General features: G+C 33.2%; 1 protein-coding gene and 1 long non-coding RNA gene across 3 annotated transcripts in view; one reads left to right on the top strand and one right to left on the bottom strand.

Annotated features, from left to right (window-relative positions):
• Positions 1-21571, bottom strand: part of LOC150109933 (salivary peroxidase/catechol oxidase-like) — a 42303-nt gene that overhangs the window by 19996 nt on the left and 736 nt on the right. Inside the window, exons 2-10 of one of the 2 annotated variants that reach the window (XM_090397317.1) lie at positions 17813-17884; positions 14737-14894; positions 12789-12918; positions 9645-9871; positions 9272-9439; positions 4367-4528; positions 2424-2531; positions 1722-1835; positions 628-763 (exon numbers count right to left, since the gene is read on the bottom strand). In XM_090397317.1, the coding sequence (XP_090253443.1) occupies positions 628-763; positions 1722-1835; positions 2424-2531; positions 4367-4528; positions 9272-9439; positions 9645-9871; positions 12789-12918; positions 14737-14894; positions 17813-17838 (1229 nt within the window). In that variant the 5' untranslated portion in view covers positions 17839-17884. Of the gene's footprint in view, positions 1-627; positions 764-1721; positions 1836-2423; positions 2532-4366; positions 4529-9271; positions 9440-9644; positions 9872-12788; positions 12919-14736; positions 15101-17812; positions 17885-21571 lie in introns of those variants that run through there. The other variant, XM_090397316.1, reaches the window with a different exon arrangement.
• Positions 11383-15933, top strand: LOC150109934 (uncharacterized). The gene is made up of 2 exons (XR_016548765.1): positions 11383-12086; positions 15630-15933. It is a non-coding gene; the product is annotated as an uncharacterized LOC150109934 (long non-coding RNA).

Here is a 21571-nt window from a genome sequence, read left to right as displayed (position 1 = left end):
TACAATAAGCGATGCAGCGGTCTCATATTGGACGATCACATTCATCTCCCGGCTAAAGACAATCACAGTTAAGCTAGAAACCTACACCTTTGTCTTTCTCATTATATTTATACCTGTCTTCTTCTGAAAGTCTTTTTCCTATTGTAAAAAAAAAAAAAAATGGCAACCATCTAATTGAGAAAAAATAAACAGTGGGGCTTGAAAATAACCTACAGACAGCAATTCTGCCCATTATAAGTGACCAATTTAATAAACAACGAATAATGCATTTCATTATTTTATATGAATTTTGTTCCAAATAAAATTCATGAGATCAGCAAACTCAATCAGATAATTTGATTAAAACATCGCTTCAACTGTTCACTGAGCACACCAGCTAAACATTCGCCCTAAGCAACTTTGTGAATGGTTAAAGAGAGGTTTTGATCAAATTATCTGATCGAGTTTGCTCATTATATGAATTTTCTTTGAAATTTCTGATCTGTCATGCTAGTTCATTTTTCATCTTTTTTTTTTTTTTTTGTTATCTTCTTGTATGGAAATAGTAATACTAATACCTTAAAATATGCAAAGAAAGCAATCAAATAAATTGTAAACTTAATTTATGAGGAGTCGCAAAACACTTACCTTGCTTGTTGGAACAGTGTCTCGTTGTCTCGTGTTGGGTAAAGAGTCGCCAATTCTGCAGCAAAGTAGTTGTGACAGCGAAGAAATACGGTATGTATAGAAGTGAGCATCGGCTGCTGGTTCACTCTGTTATCGCCTGTCAATACAACAAAAGAAGTATTAAGGGGATACTTTTTACGTTAAAAAATTGCAGAAACATCATACTTTTTTCAGGCATAGGTTGCATTCCTGAAACGGAATCGTAAACTAAGATTGGAGTAAATTAAGTAAAGTATTTTCTCATAAAATACTTTCAAATTAGACGGGATTCCGCTAACTCACCAAACGTAACAATTTTGGACCCTATTTTATGCAACATTTAACGCAAAACCTGTGTTTATTTTTCTGCATTATCACCAATTTTGCAACAGACAGGTTATCATCATAGAGGAGCTCTAATAGACATATTTTCCGTTTCCTGTTTTTCTGTTCTTTCGGAACGGTTATTTGATCTACTAATTGATGGTTGTTCAGCAACCAAACCCATATTATAAAATATTTTCATTTTTATTACATTAAATAAGAAAAAAAAATCCCTTTTGATAACAATGTTACAGCAGAGACGTGAACCACAATTGGGAATTATGGGTAATTATTTCCTCTTACTGGATACTGGCGCCATCTACTGGAAATTTTGTTTCCTTTAGACTATGCGCTAACTACATGGAATGTTAATTAATTTTTTTATTGTAATTTTTTAAAAAAAATAATTGTTTTAAATATTTATTATTTTAACGTTTTAAATGTTTAATTTTTTATGCTCATCGAGCTAACTTGCTATCTTTATCGTTCAAAGCTTTTATATGATGCCTTTTTGCCGTTTTAGCCTCAAATGACTTCTGTTGTACCATATACACAGTACACATTTCAGCTGCAAAAGTTTCAAGAACATTCAAGACCATCGCAGTGGTTCCAATACGGTGTGAGAATCAGCTGCTCTGCTTTTGCATCGAATTCTCTCTCGTCGATCTTACTAATGAAACCTATCTTTTGTCAGCAATTCTTTATTTACTTTTACAGTATTTTATTTAAGACCATCAGTCCAATAAACTTACCTGCTTGAGCACAAAATAGATTTTCTTGTGGACGGCTGCATTCATCATTCTGAACGTCGAAGCTAAAAGGTAAAACTTGACCGCTACTAAGATTTATTGCACTTAACAAATATCCTAAACAAGAAATGAAAAGGAAAGCGGATATGTTAAATTCATATTTCAGATAAACTGAAAGATTCTTACATACCACAAAATAAAAAAATGAAACTCCAGATTTTATGTGTGTGTGTGTGTGTGTGTGTGTGTGTGTGTGTGTGTGTGTGTGTGTGTGTGTGTGTGTGTGTGTGTGTGTGTGTGTGTGTGTGTGAGAGAGAGAGAGAGAGAGAGAGAGAGATCAGCAAATACGATTTGGGAGAAGAAGGAACTCCTTTTGGGAACTGATGATTTTAAAGCCAATGCAATGAGAATCTTTTAAAACATAAAACATGAAATACTTCTTAAGAGCAATTATTGTTTTAAATCAATGTCACGAAAGAGTAATTTTTGGCCAAAAAACAATAAGTGATTCCGAAAAATGCAAATATGTACAATGTTTCTATTTCAAGACATCAGTGTTTACATTCGTTGAAATCGAAAATATTTTCTCTAAAAGTCTCAAGGTAAATATCTTATGTGCTATTTTAAGAACATGTCAAGAAATACATGAAATAATTTAATACATAACATAAAGAAATGAAGGAAAACTTGACAATTGGCACTTACCTGTTCCATTTGCTTCTCGAAGTGAGTCGGTTTCGTACTGTGTACTGCCATACACTGTTGAAAGGTCGATGAAATGTGTAACATGATTCATCGGAATTCTGGGAGCCCCTGCAGGAAAAACATAATTCCTCAGTCATTTATTCTAACGGTCTTAGTGTTTCGAAATTAATATATACAGATATAACAGTGGTATATAAGTCACATCTAAGAAACGGACTATTTTCTTCCATTTTCACCAGTGCAGGGAACAACATATGCATTTCATCTCGATAACATTCTGTTCGTTTTTTGTCTGATGCAGATGTTTAGAAATGTTCTACAGACCTTTGAAGGCAATATAATGTTGAGCATATCCGCAGACCTTCTCATAGTTTAAATTTAGGTGACAATAAAAAAAAAAAAGTAGTGTCACTGATAGGAACTGTTTTGTTTCAAACTGAGCAGGTTATGAAACATTCCAATAAAGACTGTGAAATGAATAAAAATAATTTATCAATGATTTCAAACAGTAAAATGTACTTGGAAGCCTTATTTATGAAATACTTTGAAAAGTACCTACTGTTTTTTCTTTTTTTAGTTCATTGTATAACAGGTGATTCTTGGTGCTACATATTTTTTACAGACTTTTAACCCGATAGATCCAAGTTCACCGTTATAAACTCTGATAACCCTATGTTGGAGACGCATTTTATTTAAACAATACTTTATTAACTTCCTAACCTGCCTCACTTACCATAAATTCATTAAGTAATAACTTGATAACAGCACTGTAGTACAATAAATCGATAGTGTTATATTAATAAAAACAAATCATCGTTATTGTCTACTAGAAATCCACCCAAATTACTTCTCTGATAGGCACTGCTACACGATAAGGTTGTAGTTCTGCGTTATAGACTGTTCTGCTTTCTGCATTAAAACTAAACCATCATTGAACCAGTCATTATAATTATGTACATAAAGCTTTACATCTGATAAGAGGCCATTATGAGAACACTGTATGTATTCTTCTGTTTTTAGATTACATATTTTTAATTTACACATTTTAAGTTGCTTTTATCTGCTTCCTGTGAATCTCAGAAGAATACTGTAATAATATTTCTTAGATGGGACTTTTGAAATTTGTTAATAAGGACGAAATGAACTTCATGACATCAAATTGAGTTCTCGAACATCCATAGTGAACAACCACGATGTCCTATCCGTTTATGATATAGAAGCACCTGCATCCATGCCACTAAGTCCACTTTTGATTCGGGTATAACACCATGTAGCTTAGCGGAAATGATGATTTTATTTCAGATTTCTTTCATCTCTAAAGATTACACGCAATAATTCAATGATGGGGAAAATTAGCCAGAAAAAAAAAAAAAGCAATCTTGTTTGCTTTTGTGATGCCCGGTCAAATGTTTTGTATGAAAGGCCTGCATTTGATTCCTGTCGCTGTACCTAAGAAATGCTTATTTTTCGATAAAAGATAAACTAGCTAGATTCAAATGTAGGGAGAGTTTTTTTAACTCGTGATTTTTGTCTTTCCATTTTACATAACATGCACAGCGGCATCCATTTTCAGATACAAAACATTTGTCTTATAGCCTGAGTTCTCTTTCCTGTAGTCAAATCAACCAACTAACCGAATCCAACATGAACCTTTTTTTTTTGTATCCAAGCTTACCATGAACGACTTCAAGAATTTTTATTAACAAGCGGTTGAATTCAGAAAGAATTCAGAATTCAGAACATCCGCCAACATTAAATAGAAATAACTTATTATCGTTCTTCTCTAAACAAAATGTTGTTCATTATATATCAATAGGAGTAATTTAACTCTTTTCGACTTTTAAAGAGTTAAAATTAAAATTAAAATAATAAAAATCCATAATATTCATCCCCGAATTCAGTTGTTTATATTTTTACAGATAACACGCTCAAGTATAACTTACCACCATCATAAACCGCACACGGTATAGAACGTACGAAATCTATACAGGTAATGTTAAATCTCGGGTAAAAGGAGTCAAATGAAGCGACTTCTATTGGAGCACATTGTGGATGGGAATTACTCTCGGGTGGACAACACCGAAGTGGTTGATTAGTATCTTCATCTGAAAATAAAAAAAAAAAAGCAAAGCAAATGATGTATTGACATTCTTCATTTGTTATATCATTCTGATTTAATAATGGCATTTAGCATTATAGCATTTTTTTTCAGCATGCTGAAAATTTAGCATTTTCAGCATGCTGTTAAAGAGTGTATCCAATGTTCTAGTTGGAACATATGCGGTCTTCAGCAAGTTATAATTATTTTACGGAGTATATAATGTAATTATGAAGTAATTATATTACCGAAATGTTTTTATTTTATTTTATTTATTTATTTATTTATTTTTGAGATCCAAATTTGCACATGTGTATAACTGTCATAAACTAAATCTGATCTAATAAATTTTTTTTTTTTTTTTTGAAATTTCAAAATTGAAATCATATTTGCTGCTTAAATATTTACAGTTTTGGATATCTAGTAGTTACGTAAATACAACACAAAACAAACACAAACAAAGTAATTGAGTATCTTCTTTTTAAATAAGAAACAAAAGAAGCTTTCCATATTTAATTGTTTGTATACGATTCTTGGATTATTTAACACCTTATCCAACTCTGCATGGAAGGCACGTTAATAATATCATCATTTGTATTAATGTTAATCTTTAACGAACGCAAGAGATATGCTAGTATACTTGGGTGGTCTGAAAAGTTCTCTGGGGTCATTGGATAAAGGTTTTATCCAATGACACAGGCCCAGGCCTGTGTCATTAGATAAAATCATATCAGCTCCGGTTGTCCTATTACACTTGTCTTTTACACCTAATGCCTCTATCTCTCCCAACCATAGATCTTTCTTTCTATATTTTATGTTATTAATTACAAAGTTAATTTAGACCTCCTTCCTAAGTTTTATAGATTTCGGCACAGCTTTGGATTTCGTGATACATTTGTGAGAATTACAAAGAAAATGTATAGAGAAAGTAAAGGTTGTTTTATCGTACAGAAAATGTCAGGATAGATTGTAATAAGGACCGTTAAATCAGTGTTGTGTAATGTTGGGACTACTTCTTAACATAGTCATTGACTAGATTATACAACAAAAGGTTTAACACAGCGTTATGTGTAATAATTTGGGTGTAAATTTGGAGACAAAGATAATTAGCCTCCTCATTATTGCAACATCTCTTAAAGCTAATTTGACTGAATGGATTCGATAAATATGATCTCATTGATTTGAAAAGAGCGAAGAAAGTGGATAGAACTGATAACAGAAGATCCAGAAAAGAAAAACTTGAAGTGGCATTTGTTGTAGTTAAGTGCCATTCAGGCGTTTTCAAATCTTGGTGATACTGTGAACAAAGACTCTCCATCCCACTCTGCCTCTTGTCCTTTCTTTTAGTAACTGTAAATTCAAGTTGGTAAGTTCTTTTATGTTGTCCATCCAACTGTTTTGCGGGTCTTCCTCTTCTTCTCATTCCTTCAATCTTCCTCAACATAACGTCTTCTCCAATGATTCATCAGATCGCATAATATGCCTAAAATACATCAACTTCTCTTTAGCGATCATCGCCTCCAAGGAGCATTTTGTCTTCACATTCTCTAAAACCTTCTTATTGGTTGGTTGGTCATTATTGGAGTCCATGTGATTTTTAATAGTCTCCTCCCCACCCATAATTCAAATGAATCAATTCGCTTTCTGTATTTCTTCTTAATAATCCAGATTTTATATCCATACATCGATAGTGGAAATACCATTGTTTTGATAATTATAAGTTTCGTTGTTGCCTTACTCAGACTTCTGTATTTCTTAATTTTTGTCAGGTTTAACACTGCTTTTTTCCCTCATGACTATCCTTCTTTTAATTTCATCTTCACATTTACCATCATTTCTGATTCTGGATTACAATAAATCATAACTTTCAACGATTTTTATTTTATCTTCCTCTCTTATAAATTCATTTAAATTGCCAGAAGCCATCCCTTTTGTTTTGCTGATGTTTAAATTAAGACCAGCTTTGTTACTTTCCAAACAGAATCAATTCCCTCCAGATCTTCCTCAGTTTCTACTTTGAGGATTTATCATCTGCATATGTTAAATGATTTATTTTTCTGCCACCGATCTTAATTTCAGCTGGATCTTTGTCTAAGTTGCCATTCTCATAACATATTCACTATAAATATTAGAAAGGTAGGGCAACAGTGTACAGCCCTGCTGCATCCTTTTTTCCACTCGAACACTGTCTGTTTCACCAAAGACTGTTTTTACTGAAGCTTCTTGGTTGTCATACAGTTCTCTTATCAAGAGAATTAGATATTCAGGCATATCCATTGATCTCATTACAATCCACAGCCTGTTGTGATCCACGCAATCAAAAGCTTTCTTATAATCAATAAAACAAATGATTACTTCCTTCTAAAATTCTTTTGTTCTTTCCATAATACATCTCATGTTTGCCTCTAGTTTCTAGTTTCTGAACCTCTACTAATTATGTCTGTTCTTGTGGCATGTTTCTGTCCACACATGGCTTCAGCCATTGTTGGATCACTTTCAGCATAATTTTACTTGAATGTGAAATCAAAGGGATTGTTCTGTAATTCTCACAATCTCTGGGATTTGGAATTGAGATGAATACAATGTATTCCAATCTCTAGAGCAGTATATTTTCTTCCAAATCTGTTGACAAATTTCAGTCAATATATTCACTACTTCATCTCCAGATGCTCTCAATCATTCCACTCAACTCCATGAGTTCCAGGAGCTTTTCCTTCTGGCAGCTATCCCAGGCTAATATCACTTCGCTTTTCATTATCATGGGTTCCTGAACAACTTCTCTCCTTTCCAATTCTACTCCAACATTATCATCTTTCTTGTACAAATCATCTACATACTCTTTCCATAAGATTTTTCACTCTTGTTTTTATCAGATTTACCTGAATTCATTTTTACAACTCGTAATCTAGGGATAAACTTCCCTGTACCATCATTTATTTTTCTAAACAGATTTCTGGTTCTACCCATGATATTGCTTTCTTCAATTTCCTTGCATTTTTTGTTTAGACGTTTTTCCTTATCTTTCCTGGCCTGTCTTTGGAAATCTGCACTCAGTTGTGTAACCCTTTCTTTGTTTCTCTGAAGTTTCATTTTTCTTTTTTCCTTTCCTATTTAAATAGCTTCTTCTGAGAACCATTTGCAATCTTTCTTTCTTGTTGCTTTATTAAAAGTCTTCTGTGCTGCTTCTATGACTGTACATTTTGTTTCTTCCTACAGTTCTTCTAATTCTTTTCCTATCTTTTCCAAACTTTTAATTTCTTTCCGACTTCTATTTTAAATGTTTAATTTATGGGATGTAAATCAAATCTGATACTGTCCTTTTGTTTCTTCTTAGCTCTTAATTTCAATTTAACTCTAACTCAATAATTCATGATGTGTCCCACAGTCTGCACAAGGTTTTTGCTGCTTGGATAGCACTCCACCTTCTGCTAGCAATAATATAATCTATCTGATTTCTGTATTCTCCATTAGGTGACGTCCATATGTACAATATTCTGTTGAAAGCAAGTATTTAAAATGCAGCACCTTCTCCAACATCCTTTCTCCTGTTTCGTTCCTCAGTTCTCAACCAATTTTCCAGTGATGCCTCATCTTCTTTTTCACTCACTTTTGCATTTCTAGGCAATTGTTTGCTATAACGTTTTCAAGGTTTGAAAATGTCTTTTGTCCATTTCCTCCTTGGTCTTCCTGTTGATCGGTGTCCCTTTGGTTTATATTATTTCCAGGCAATATTTGACCATCTATCCTCACTCGTTCTTTCTACATGGTTTTTCCAGTTGTTTCTGTAGTTTGTGATGTCTTCTGTTATATTAATTATGGATATTTTTTTCTTATTCCTTTATTTCTTATCTTGTCCATTCTTTTATTTCTTTTCTATTCTTTTATAGCCTACGAGTCGTCTTAGGAGCTTCAATTCTGCAGCTTAGACTTGTCTTTTACAGCAGCTTCAACAAGTAGTATACAGTATTGATAAAAAAATATTTTTTCTTGATATTAAGATGTGAAAGACAAGTCTGACATTATGTCTACTAGATTTTAGCTTACAAATAATCTTAAATTTTTTTAAAATTATTATTAACTATTATTTTCAAAAAAATATTACTATTTTCAAAAATATTTTATATAAATAATATAAAAATTTTAAATAGTAACTTAAAGAACATATTTCTTCCACCATTGCGTATTAAACTGGTTATCATAAAAATTAACTCATTGGACAAAAACTGACTTGAATTCTGTAATAAGATTCCATTACATTTTAGAAGCCAACTTCAGAGAAGTTTCATCTGTTGGACCTTAAATAAAAAAAATTATTAAAAATGATAAATTCCCAGAGAGCCTTGGTGAAATTTGGAAAGCACCTCCTGTTGTACATATTGTTGAAAAGTTTTTAGAAGACAACAGTCGAAAATGATAAATAAAATTAGTAGTTTATCAAATTTATAAATTTTTATAATGCCAAGGATATCACGATGTCATTAGGATTAACTTCCTTTTTACTGGTAATTCTTTCCTAAAAACCGTAGTGCAGTGTTTGAACACAGAAAGAAATAGTAGTACGATGGGGGGAAAATAAAAGAAGAAAAAAAGCGCTGTTTGGTTTCACCACTGTTGGGGATAGACAATGCTTATAAAAATAAGGAAAGAGTTACATCAGATTTTTGAGTAGGGAAAACTGTTGTATACTATGGAATAAAGTAGTGAAAAGATTCGAGGTTTTATTAAATGAAACTAAGATTTCACTACTTACCTGTCGTCATAGGTGTCCGATTAATGTCGTGGCTAATGAATTGGCCAAAGAGCATGTACATATAACTTACACTGATCGGCCGATATCTATCAGGACAGATGGTGTCACATATATATCGAGCATTAGGGAGCTCTGCACCAGTTACTGATCTTCGAAAGGCTGAAATATCTGAAAGACGAATGATAGGACATATTAAGACATACTTGTAATTATAATTTTTTTAAGTATGTATTATGCTGCATTCGTAAAGAATTCCTGTTAAGATTACAAAGAGAAGATCATATTTAATACATATTTAATTAATATATTCAAAGTTAATAGCAGACAGTTTTACGCCATACCTTAATGATATATGATTGATAGCGTAACTTACCATCACCATAGCATGATGGACGAAACCGACGGTAGCATGTATATGATCGCCCCCATTCGGGATTCCGTAAGTTGTTGCAACTCCCATCTGCAGTTCTGAAATTGTATGTTGAATCACAAGGGTGGTTAAACTGGTTTATACAGCCCTGATAAAGCTCATTTACTTTAGATCCCCACAATGGCGAGTCCCTTCCCAAGGATTCCATCTCATACGAAGATAGACCATACCTGAAAACAAATAAAGCAAAAGGTACAAAATTATACATAATATATAAATAATATATGTTATAAATTCTTGATACGCATTCCATTGTGGAATTTACAAGATAAGACACTGATAATACTGAATAATTAAGTCCAAGTGATATTAGCAATTTTTCTTCCAAATTAATTTAATGTCTCTCAAATCTCCAATATTGCACAATCTTATAGTACTTATCTTCTTTAGTACTTCTAACTACGTTGAATTGATCAGTCTAGTTAATCATACTTTGGATTTTTTTCTCCCCCGCCCTAGCACAAAAAACCTCTTTTGGCAATCCTCTCTCATTCTAGCTGAGTGACCATGCTACCTTTCATTAGTTCTGATCACAAATTTTTAAACGTCAAAAATGTCAGGTTACTTCCTAATATCTTCATTTTTAATACGAATTAATAAAAATAATAATTAATAAAAAAATAGGGGTTCAACATGTCACCAATTTACCATTGGTGACATGTTGATCCCTTAATTTTTCTTCGCGCTCTCGTATTTGTCCAGTCATTGATCAACTATTTATTTCTACTCTAACTCTTAGATCCATGAATTAAAATTGGTTTGAAACTGTTATATCACACCTCTTAGTTAGTAGTTTAGTTAATTTATCTCTTATTCCATATAAATTTCTTCATCTGGATCCTCAGAATACCAGTTTTGTTTATTCTATTATTGATTTCCATATGTATTTTTTTGTCATCTTCGTGCATAAATAGCTCATATTTACTTGTGGTTGTCTATCTCAGCGTTATTCGCTTTTCCATGCTATCCATGTTCCTAGCTCTTTATTTTTATTGTTGATTTTACTACTCGAAATTTGTTATAGTAGTTATTAAACTTAGTTTTAGTTTAGTATTGAAGTCTTCTGCTGGATTTCATCTGCAAAATTAAAGATTTAAGGTAAATTTTAACATGAAGTTTTTATTTTATTTTTTTAAAATATTATCCATACAAATGAAGAATAACTGTGGTAAGAGAACATAAATCTTTGCCTTTCAACTAATTATTCACCCGATCATCATTTAATAACTAACTTACAGTTAAACATGAACTATATATTGCGCTGTATTGTATAATATCCACTTTACATCCTATAATTCTGGTTTTGAAAAGGTTTATTTTAAAAGTAGAGAGATCATCTGCTTACATATTTCCACAAAAGCATTTGGAAAATTTTAGATAGCTTTTTTTCATGAATAGCAAAATTTCCGTAAACTGCCTTTGGAAAATTTTAGAGAAATAATTTATGTATGTCATAAAATGAAAAGATAGATTTGTTCTACTTCTTTCGCGAATCTAGGTCAGGTAGACTGTTTCCGTGTAAGTCCATCGTTTCATCGATCTGCTTTTGTTTCTATGATCTTTGGGTTTGCATTTCATCTTTCTGGGTATAGATGAAATATGATAATTCATGTATGACATACATGAATTATCATATCGTTCGAGATGCTTTTTCCATTTAGTTCTGTATTTTTCTGTTTTCCATTGCTAGTGTTTGGTTTAGTTCTTTCAGTATGGCTTCATTTCAATTTTTATCTAGTCCTGTATAACCCGCTGTTCTTACATATTTAATTTCTGTTTAAATGATTCTTTTATCACTTACTCTTATTGTCCATTCTTCAATATGTTAAGCATGCTTCTTGCTTCACTATCATAATGTTGGTTTTGATAAAATACTATATTAAAACATTCTTAGTCTGCTTTTATTTCCTTAATTCTTAGTGTAACTTTTATTGCCTTAATGTTTGGTGTATATATTTTGCTAATTTTCCCGTAACTCTTCATTGTAATTTTTAATTTATATCCTAAATATGCCACAAAATTAAAATAAATTGTAAAATGACAAATTTAACAATTATAAATGAAATATACATATGTGAATTATTTATTTTAACTTATGTTAAAAAAGAATAAGTGTCTAAGAATTATGACTAATTTTGGAAATATTTTTCTAAAAAATCGAGTAAACTAATTGAATTAAAAAAAAATAATAATTTTGTAATTTTTATCCATATCTATCCAAAATAAATAACGTTTGTAAATCATAATATTTACAAAATTATTTACAGAAATTTTTGAATTTGTGTGTGACAACTGTTAATATAGTTCTTTTCCAGTTTTTATGGTTTATGTTTTTTTTTTTTTTGCTATAGTTACTCATCTTGATTACAAAAGATACTGTATTTGGTAAGTATATTTAAATATTGATATTTATCAATAATTAATTTATGAATTAATATTTATGAATAATAATTTATGAATTATTATTTATTTAAGTGAATCCAAATCACAAACAATGTAGATTAGTACCAGCACCTTAACGTATGTTAAAATTGTTACTTTTAATGTATGTAAAATCATAAAGAGAAAGTAAGCGTTTTTTTTTTTTTTTTAATTCAGTTTCGCTCCTAAAACGTTTGTTCATCGACACATCCGTTATATTTTCAAAAATTTACTGCCATTTTTCAAATCGAGAGGTAACTTACATTAGAAAAGCTTAACCACAAAATTAATTTATTTTAGTCAGATTCTTCGTATTTCCTTCGCCAGTGCCATGTGACGCTTCTCACTCCGGTCATAAATTGATACGATACTTCATTTATGAAATTTTTCTTTCTTTACAACTCCCTAAATATTATTTACAATGACTTATTCCAGGAATCATTAACAAGGTTTATTAAGCACAAGATAACTTAAACCTCAGCTATAGTGACCTAGAAGACCAACCAACTCTGAGTATCATATACAGTAATTTAGGAAATATAACCTTTAAAGTTGTGCCTAGTGGCTGCATTAAAGCCATACCGACAGTGCGGCATAAAATGTCTTAATCTGTAGTGTGAAATTTTTATTTTAAATTAAAGATATTAACAATATTAGACTATTTACTTTTGTTGCAAGTGTCGATATGCATTTTCAAATAACCACGCGACTTCTTCCGATTGTTTGTTCTGAGGGAACGGTTTTTGGGTGACCAGATGTCTTCGGACTGCAATCTCTTCAACTGGAACTAATGGATCTGCATAGAAAAAAACATTCTTCTTTAAAAATGTGATCGGTAAATCAAATACAACTTATATTATTTAAGTAACTTGTGATTATCCCAAGTGCAAGCGATTTTGTATAGTATGAAGGGAATTGCAAAAGGAATGAGTCCATCCTAAAGGGATATGTAAATGAAAAATAAATAAATAAAACAAATGAAAGGTACCTCGAAGTATCTGCTTTCATACAATGTTTCTCAATAAAATCACTTTCACTTTGGATACATTTTCTTAATATGAATACTTTCATATCATCATAGCAACGGATTTCCAGTGGCTTCTATATGATTCAGCAAACACTAAACAAGACTGAATCCAATGAAGGATGTGTGTAGTATTATATCGTGCTGAAGCCAACAGTGCTCCTCATATTTACAGCTTACCGATTCAGAATTTTCCTATTCTGCACTACATCTATAACGTTAGACCATATATATCTGACTTGGCCTACAAAAGGCAGTTATCTATTAGGCCCTACATAACACGTCTAGTTACTTGCAATCAGACACAGAACAATTCTGGCAATCTCATTATCGTTGCAAAAGCCATCATCTATATTTCCACCTAAAACACAGAAGAAAAAAACAGCACTCATCAGTCATTGAGGAATACCTCATGCAAAAGTACACAGGAAACTGTACAACATACTATTCGTTGAGTTTCACCATCACAGAGAAAGTCTAAACCAAATGCTTGAGAAATAGAATATAACAGTTATCCTCTTCAACATATTCAAATCCAACAAAATAAAGACCTCCTTTCGCTGCGATGTCTACAGCGGTCCTACAGGGCATATTTTTCACAAGCATACGACAGTGATCAATGGGAATTTTGGACCATTCTTCCTTGTAGGCATGTAAAGAAGTCCTGGACTGTTGTGGGGCGAACATCTCTTGACCTCACCTGACGCTCTAGTTCTCCGTGGAGGAAGACAGTCAGGTGTGTGCCGACGTTCACAAATAACGCAGTTACAGCAGCAGCCTTATGACTGGGTGCATTGTCTTCTTGAAAAAGACAATGGCGGTTCCGTAGAAACGCCACAAAGTAGGAGACGTTACATTGTCCAGAATGTTCAGATACCTCTCGAAGTTCAATGTTCTGTCATTACAAACAGAGGTCAGAGACCAAAACCAAGAAATACAAAACCATTCCATCACACTCCATCTCCTAATTTCATAGGGTTACATTCTGTAGCAAGAGACGTTCACTGGGAATCTGCTGCACCCTCAGCAGTTCCAGTAATATGGGGATTGCATATTGCAGTCCTACTATGAAAACCCATTTTGCGAGCCTCGGTTCCGAATGTTTTTTCCTTCAGATTCGTGTTCTAGTCGATACCTGTAACTCCGCATTCAACGTATCGGCTGGATTGCTCGATTTTTAACTTAGGATGACCCAGTTTGTAAACAAGTTGCCTAACAGATAGGCCTGCAATGTTGCATTCTATTACAACGCCTCTTTCAATCTCTGTCAGTTCTTTTCTTGCAGAGATTTCACTCGGACACACCTGCACTGACTTGGGAGCATCATTCCTCCAATTTCTACCGGCAACAAACACGTAACTCATTACATGGCACGATGCCCATGAGTGGAGAGACTATTGGCTTCTTTCCAAGCAGTGCATATATTCGCACAGTGTGTGTGTGTGTGTGTGTGTGTGTGTGTGTGTGTGTGTGTGTGTGTACAGATAAATAACAAGGAATTATTTTTATTTTTGATTATTTAGAAAGTATATATTTACTTTCTATACTTTTCATAACATTACACTGTATAAACTGAAAATGTTCACTCACAGTGGAGGTGTTTGTAACCTCGTAGTTTCCTTTGAGCTATTTCAAACGCCTGGTGGAAATCTTCTGCGATAATGTTGATTGCTCTGTTTTGTCTATGAGATAATGTTTCGGACTTTAGTTGCCCCATGATCAAAATGATAGTTGTAAGAAGGAAAATTCTAAAAATAAATAAAGAAAATAAAAACTTCGACCATACCATTCATTACATATAAATAAATTAATTAATAAATATATTCTTCAATACATATTTAGAGAGGTTATTTTAACCCTAACTGACTTTTTAAAGATCGATAGTCAATCAACGCTTGCTCTTACCAATCGCTGATAGTTGAGATCCAAGGCTGTCAATGATTCAAAATCATTCTATAAGGCGAGACGACTGCTGCTTCCACCTGCTGGTCCCTTAAAATCTAATACTACCTATTATTGTATGAAATATAGTGAGATGGAAGTAAGATGGAAGCTCATGTTTATAACATGAGCTTCCATCTAAGAAGCTCATGATATAAACATGAGCTTCTAAGATGGAATCCCACTTGCCCGTTTCAAGATTTGACTAACTAGGGAAGTTAGTCAGCTGAAAATATGGTATAGTAAAATTATTAATTATGGGACTTTTAGGTCCCATAATTAATAATTTTATCTTTGCTAATTTTATTGTCTTGAAAATCACTTGGTTTATATGTTAATTCATTCCTATTTTTGTTTCTCTTTCGTTTTAACATTTTATTTTCAGATTATTTAATATTTAAGAATTAGTTCTTATTACATGTGACACATTTTTGCTTTTATGCCATGTTTATTTCTAATTACATAATAATAGTTGTGTAACAGCAATTACATTCTTAGTTACATTCAGTTTTGCACGCTTATTCCATTTGTTTTACTATTAGTAGGATTACTTCATCAACATTATGAGGTTTTCCAGATTTAGCAATCAGTAAGGAAATTTGTCAGAGGCGCGCAACCTATCATCATCATCATCATCATCATCTAATTTGGATACTGCTGAAAACATACCAGCCAATGTTTGTTGTTTCAAAAATGTTTATTTAAGTGCTGGAAAATACGATAAATCGTTATCTTTTTTAGCCAACACTTTACTTGTTAAGACCTGTCATCGGCTTCGACGCTGATTGGTTGTAACTTGCATTTTGTACGTTTCTTTGGAAAATAAAGCAACCATTACGACCTATACTTACGTTTTTCAACAGTTATATCATCAGATGGTTTCATGATACATTTTTTTCAGCAAATAATTTTTGCCCTTTAAGCTTTTAGCGCCCCTTACTTCAATTCAACGCCCCCCCCTTTTTGCTCATGAGGTCACTATCTCCCCCCGATCGTTCCAAGCTCCCTAAAGGGGGCGGTACTTTGGGAACCACTGATGTAGATCATCCTTCTTAGATATTATACATATCAAGCAAGCAAAGCATCGCATATTTTCTCTAAGTGATGATCGCTGCTCAGAAATATGAATAGTAATCATCTACTTTTTGAAATTCTTTACAAAAATTTGTTAGAGTTTTGATAATTAGATTATAACAATGAATATGAGGTGAATTATTTAGATATGTGTAAATATTAGACATATTAACAATAAAACAAAAAAAAACCATTAGGCTTCACTTAATTACACAATAAGAATTATATGATTCTTGGATGTATCTCTGCCTCCATAAACGGGACTTCTCTATTGGAAAAGCCTTCAAGAATATACTGGAGCTGCAAATTAAATACAGAATGTTTTGAGTGATAAAACACAAATACTGAAACACAGTGAACTCGTGGGAAAAATTAGCACCAGAGTTTCTCATTAACTTCAAACAGGTATTATTTCTCTTAATACTCTAAAGAAGTCGGTTCCGTTCTACAGGACAGCTCGTACTTCTCTTTTCTTAAGGAAAAACTTATTCTGAAATAATCTATGATCCCAGGCAATGCTTCCATTTTTTCGAAAGGGTATGGCAAGCCAATAGGGTCGTCAACTATCTTGTGCTCTCAAAACATACACAGCGCCGTGACGTAATACACAGCTAACTACTCCACCACGTACCATGTAAGGCTTCCTTATCAAAAGTACCTCAGAAATTAATTTTTGATAAGGGGACAATGCCTCCCCTCATCGAAAGTGTGTGTGATACAAAATCGCGACGTGAACTACCATGTGACATCCCAAATCGTGATGTCAAGTACATGCGACCTCTCAACATATGCATCTGGGCAACAAGGGCCGTTCAGTATCGGGTTGTCAAAATCCTGCATTCCATATCAAGTCGAATAAACCGGCTGAACCAATTTCAGTAGGTGTTTTCGACGATGACCTTTGTTGTAAAGATCTGGGTTGTAATTATATTTTTATGTGAATGATTACCATTAGGGATTTTCAGTTGAAGATGAGATCATAAACGGTGAAGATGGTAGTGGCAGAGTTTTCCCTTTTGGAAGTTCAGGGTTTTTGCTCTCACCACATGCAGAAAGGAACGTGCATCACCAACCATCCAACCTAATATGCAAAGCTATTTGCCACGAAGTTTGATATTAAAGCGGGATGTTAACGCATGTTATTTTAACGTTTTATTCTCACTTTTATTTGTTTATTTTAAAGAATGCCTCGCAAGCTAGTTTCAAACTGTTCCACTCTCATCCAAAATTAACAAATATCTGGAATACTTGATTATACCTCATTCAGGTTAAAGTTAGAGTTAGTGTTGTACTATTTTCTAATTACAATGTTGCAGAGACTTGTCAAAAAAATACAGAAGTTTCGATATCAACTGGAGGCAGTTTAATTTCGAATACAAGTTCTGCACTTTAGCAGTTGAAAAAAAAAATTTGATCTTTCTAAATAGTTCTTTTATCAGAATAGTACTCATTTTAACGTTTGTTCTACGACTTAATAATATATACTTTTCAGGGTTTTGTGGGTAACTGCTTTGTAACCATCAAAGGCTTTGGATGAGAATCTTGCTATTGGCTTTATACTTGTCGATAAAGTGTTTAAATTGAAAAAGTTTAATTTTTACATCATCATAAAAAATTATAATTTATTTTAAATATGAACTTAAGAACTCACCTTATACTGCATTCTGTAATATTCATATCTTAAATATCCGATAACACAGGACGGCTTGCACTAAAAATCTACCTAGAGTGAGAGAGAGTGAGAGTGAGAGAGAGAGAGAGAGAGAGAGAGAGAGAGAGAGAGAGAGAGAGAGAGAGAAAAACTGTTACTCTGGAAAAGAGTTTTATTTACATATTCATATTTTTATATTTATATAGTGCTATAGCTCCATAGCGCAGTTGGAAGAACAACAGCTGAACATTCACCCTTAAAAATGAGAGAATTCGTTGTTAAACACACACACACACACACACACACACACACACACACACACACACACACACACACACACACACACACACACACACACACACACACACACACACACACACACACACACACACACACACACACACACACACACACACACACACACACACATTGCTAGATGACACGGCATCACACAAGAAGCAAATGAAATCGTGCCAAAAAAAAAAATGCTCAGATAATCCCAGGAATCGCTCCAGAAGTGTAGTAAACAAACCTTCAGCAACATGTGTGGTCACAACTGACTCTTCTGTGATCAACTTGGACTACCCCATCTTCAAACTGGAAGAAGCGTTATACAACGGACCGACAAAATCTGGCACAACTTAACTAGTAAGCATCACACCCAAGAGCAGAGATGATACAGTTTTTCGAAAGTGGTCACCAATTTTTCCAGTTATCCACAAAATTATTACAGTAGTAATAACACACTGACTAACTAATCCTACAAAATATTATTGACCACTACAAACCCAATCTGTTCCAATCTGATATATAACTTTTAGTTACACCAAATCAGGAATTTCATTCACTTTGCAAACATTTAAATTGAAGCCCAATTATCTTGACCGCGAAAATGCTTTTGAGACTGTTGAATATGAGTATTTCAGCAGAAGTCTCTTCTGCTAAAAGAAATTTTAAATAAAATGTAAAATTTAATTAATGTGCGCGTGAAGGATAAAGAAAGGTACTTCTCTCTTAACAATACTTAGTGCTCTTCAATTCTCTCTACAAGTGAGTTCAGGGCTTAATTGCTCTTGAAATGAAAACTATATTCTTTAGAATTATCGTTATCTTTGAGAATTTCCTTAAATGTTGTTTATCTTTAGAATTATCATTTCCACATACAAAACCCATCCCCTCCCACACACACACCTCGTCTATTTTGGAATATAATTCAGCGCTCTTTACAATAAAAAGATCATTCTTTACATTTGTACCTTCTAAAGCCTCTGTTTACAAAGAAAGTGCTCCACAATATACAAATGAACAACATCTTAGGTTCTCCAGATTGAACTTTCAGAAATCAGAACCATTCGAGACATTCCAATCCAGAATCTGAAGTCAAAAAATCCTCGGAAATTACCAATAAAAGACGAAAGCACATTATAATAGAAAAGACTTTCCAGACCTCGCAAATTGTTTCCATTTTTATTAGATCCCGAGAACATCCCCTCTAACTCTTATCATCTGGCACCGCTCTACATCTGCTACTTGTGGACTACAAGAAAATGTGTCATTCTACACCCAGCTACTGCATATATTCACTTCATCACATTTTCATGTACCACGCAGTTCCCAGTAGGAACTTCAATATAAAAAGCAAAGCGCCAAAACAACAAACCAGAAGAAGCGGATTTCTAGTGTACCTTTGGCACAATATCCTGCCAAAGCCAACAAAGATCTATAAATTTTCGCTTAATTATTCAGGTACTTTCATGTTCTGTAACTCATTAGAAACTAGCTACAACACGTTACAATTATTAGATATGCTCTTGACACTACCTCCACTACTTGTAATCAAAAACACACAGCTAGAATATTTCTGGCGTCTCCACATGGATTAGACGAGGCCATCATTTACTGCTCCATCGTAAAAGATATGAGAAAAATGATCATCCGTCAATCATTTCGCCTAAAATGAAATCTAAGTGGTATCTTCTTCAACACTGAGCATAGTTTTATACACAATCTCTTCTGAAAGTCCACTGGTTATTTAGTTTTCTATGGAAGCTGCACAGAAGGAATTCAAACAGTCGAAATCATCACCATCACAGAAACAAGGAGCTCTTAAGCAGCTAATTGCGGGTTGGAAACCAAACAGCACCAGCATCCTTCTCTGGAATGGGGGAAGATAACGTATTTCAAGCTGTTAATCATCCATCCAAAACTGTAGTTTGGCTTTGAGTTTTTAGCCAGGCAATATAAACATTAAGAAGCTGAAGGTGAAATTGAAGTGTAGTGTCTCCTTTGTTAGAAAAACCTGTTGAACTGACCTAGAAATAAATTACTGAAATTGTTTGTTATTCGAGTTATTGCCGTGTTTTTAACCAAGTTTAATTAAAAACCTTTTATCTCTATTTATCTATTTGTCTCAGCAAGGAAGAGCAGCTATTCTATTGAAAATAAAATTACATATTTCAAAATAAATTGTAATTTGTCTTCTCAAACTGTTGAGATGAAACAAGTTTACAGGCATGCATGAACACTTTCTGAATGAATCCACTCATCGAATCAAATTAAACGAATTTCTCTGAAAGCCAGTGCACTGCCTGCCAAGTCACACACCCAAAATATCTTTTGGGTGTATTGTAATATTTACTTTTGACTTGTTCTGCAAACAAAGCAATAATCAACTATGCCTTCGATACTGCATCTAGGATTTGTAACCAGACACACAGCCAGGAAAATTTCCTATACATATTCCATATAGGCCAGAAGATGCAGAACCTGTAGTTTCCTTTTCATTACCATCAAAAGCCTTATCTTAAGCTCACATTTTACCAAAGAAATACAAGAGAAAACTGGAATCCTTCAGCATCTTAATTCAAACAACATCACGTCAGCAACTAATCTACAAACCTTTTCAGCTTCCTATATGAGCTGCTATTATCACGACTATTAACTATGACCATCAAAAAAAAAACACACACACACACCGATTCAACTGAAAGTTGAGCCCACGTGGTACTCTTCTCTTGACCGGAGAATATATTCCACAGAAAGTGTAGTGCGTTCAAAGAATTAAACTTTATGTCGCTGCAGACAATCCAGAACTGAAGTGATTTATCTGTTAAAACGAAAAACGTGTGTTTCCGATATAATATGAACATAATAACATATCCTTTATTTTCGTATTATTTGCCCGGTTTAATGTTTTATAATATATTCCTTTTCTCTTTTAATGTAAAAGAAATGCGTTGTCTATTTAGCGTTCTAACAGTTGAAGATTATTCTCTTTTCCCATCCTTTTATTGTAGTTTTTGCATGAAGAAGAACCGATTTTTTATATCCGTTTCGTCTTTCTGAGAACTATCTTTTCTTAAAGCTCTCCTGTATATTATGTGTATTTGAGTGCAGCGAAGTATTTCTAAGAACACGTTTTATTAATTCTTCCATATAGTAATCTTAGACTATGCAGTTCAAACTCCATAACTTTTTTCCCCTGACTAAAGATCGAAACAGACTGACAACTTTTACATAGTCATGTACAAAAGAGAACACAAACACACACACACACACATCATCATCATAATCATCACTTCCTTCACAGTAGAAGTGACAAGCAACAGCTTTGGTCGAAACTAGGTTACTAACATTTTAACTCTTACGCAAGTAGCAGCAGAGGTCAAAATAAAATTTTTTCATTGCTTCACAGCATTTATATACAAATACTGATTATTAGGGAACACAAAACAAATAACACTTCACTGACTAACGCTA

Source organism: Typopeltis vanoorti, chromosome 1, assembly GCF_054136105.1.
Source record: "Typopeltis vanoorti isolate ZY-2024b chromosome 1, IOZ_Tvanoo_1.0, whole genome shotgun sequence".
NCBI classification, from domain to species: Eukaryota; Metazoa; Arthropoda; class Arachnida; order Uropygi; family Thelyphonidae; genus Typopeltis; species Typopeltis vanoorti.
The sequence above is the reverse complement of the archived record's forward strand: the minus strand, read 5'-3'. Positions and strand labels throughout refer to the sequence as shown.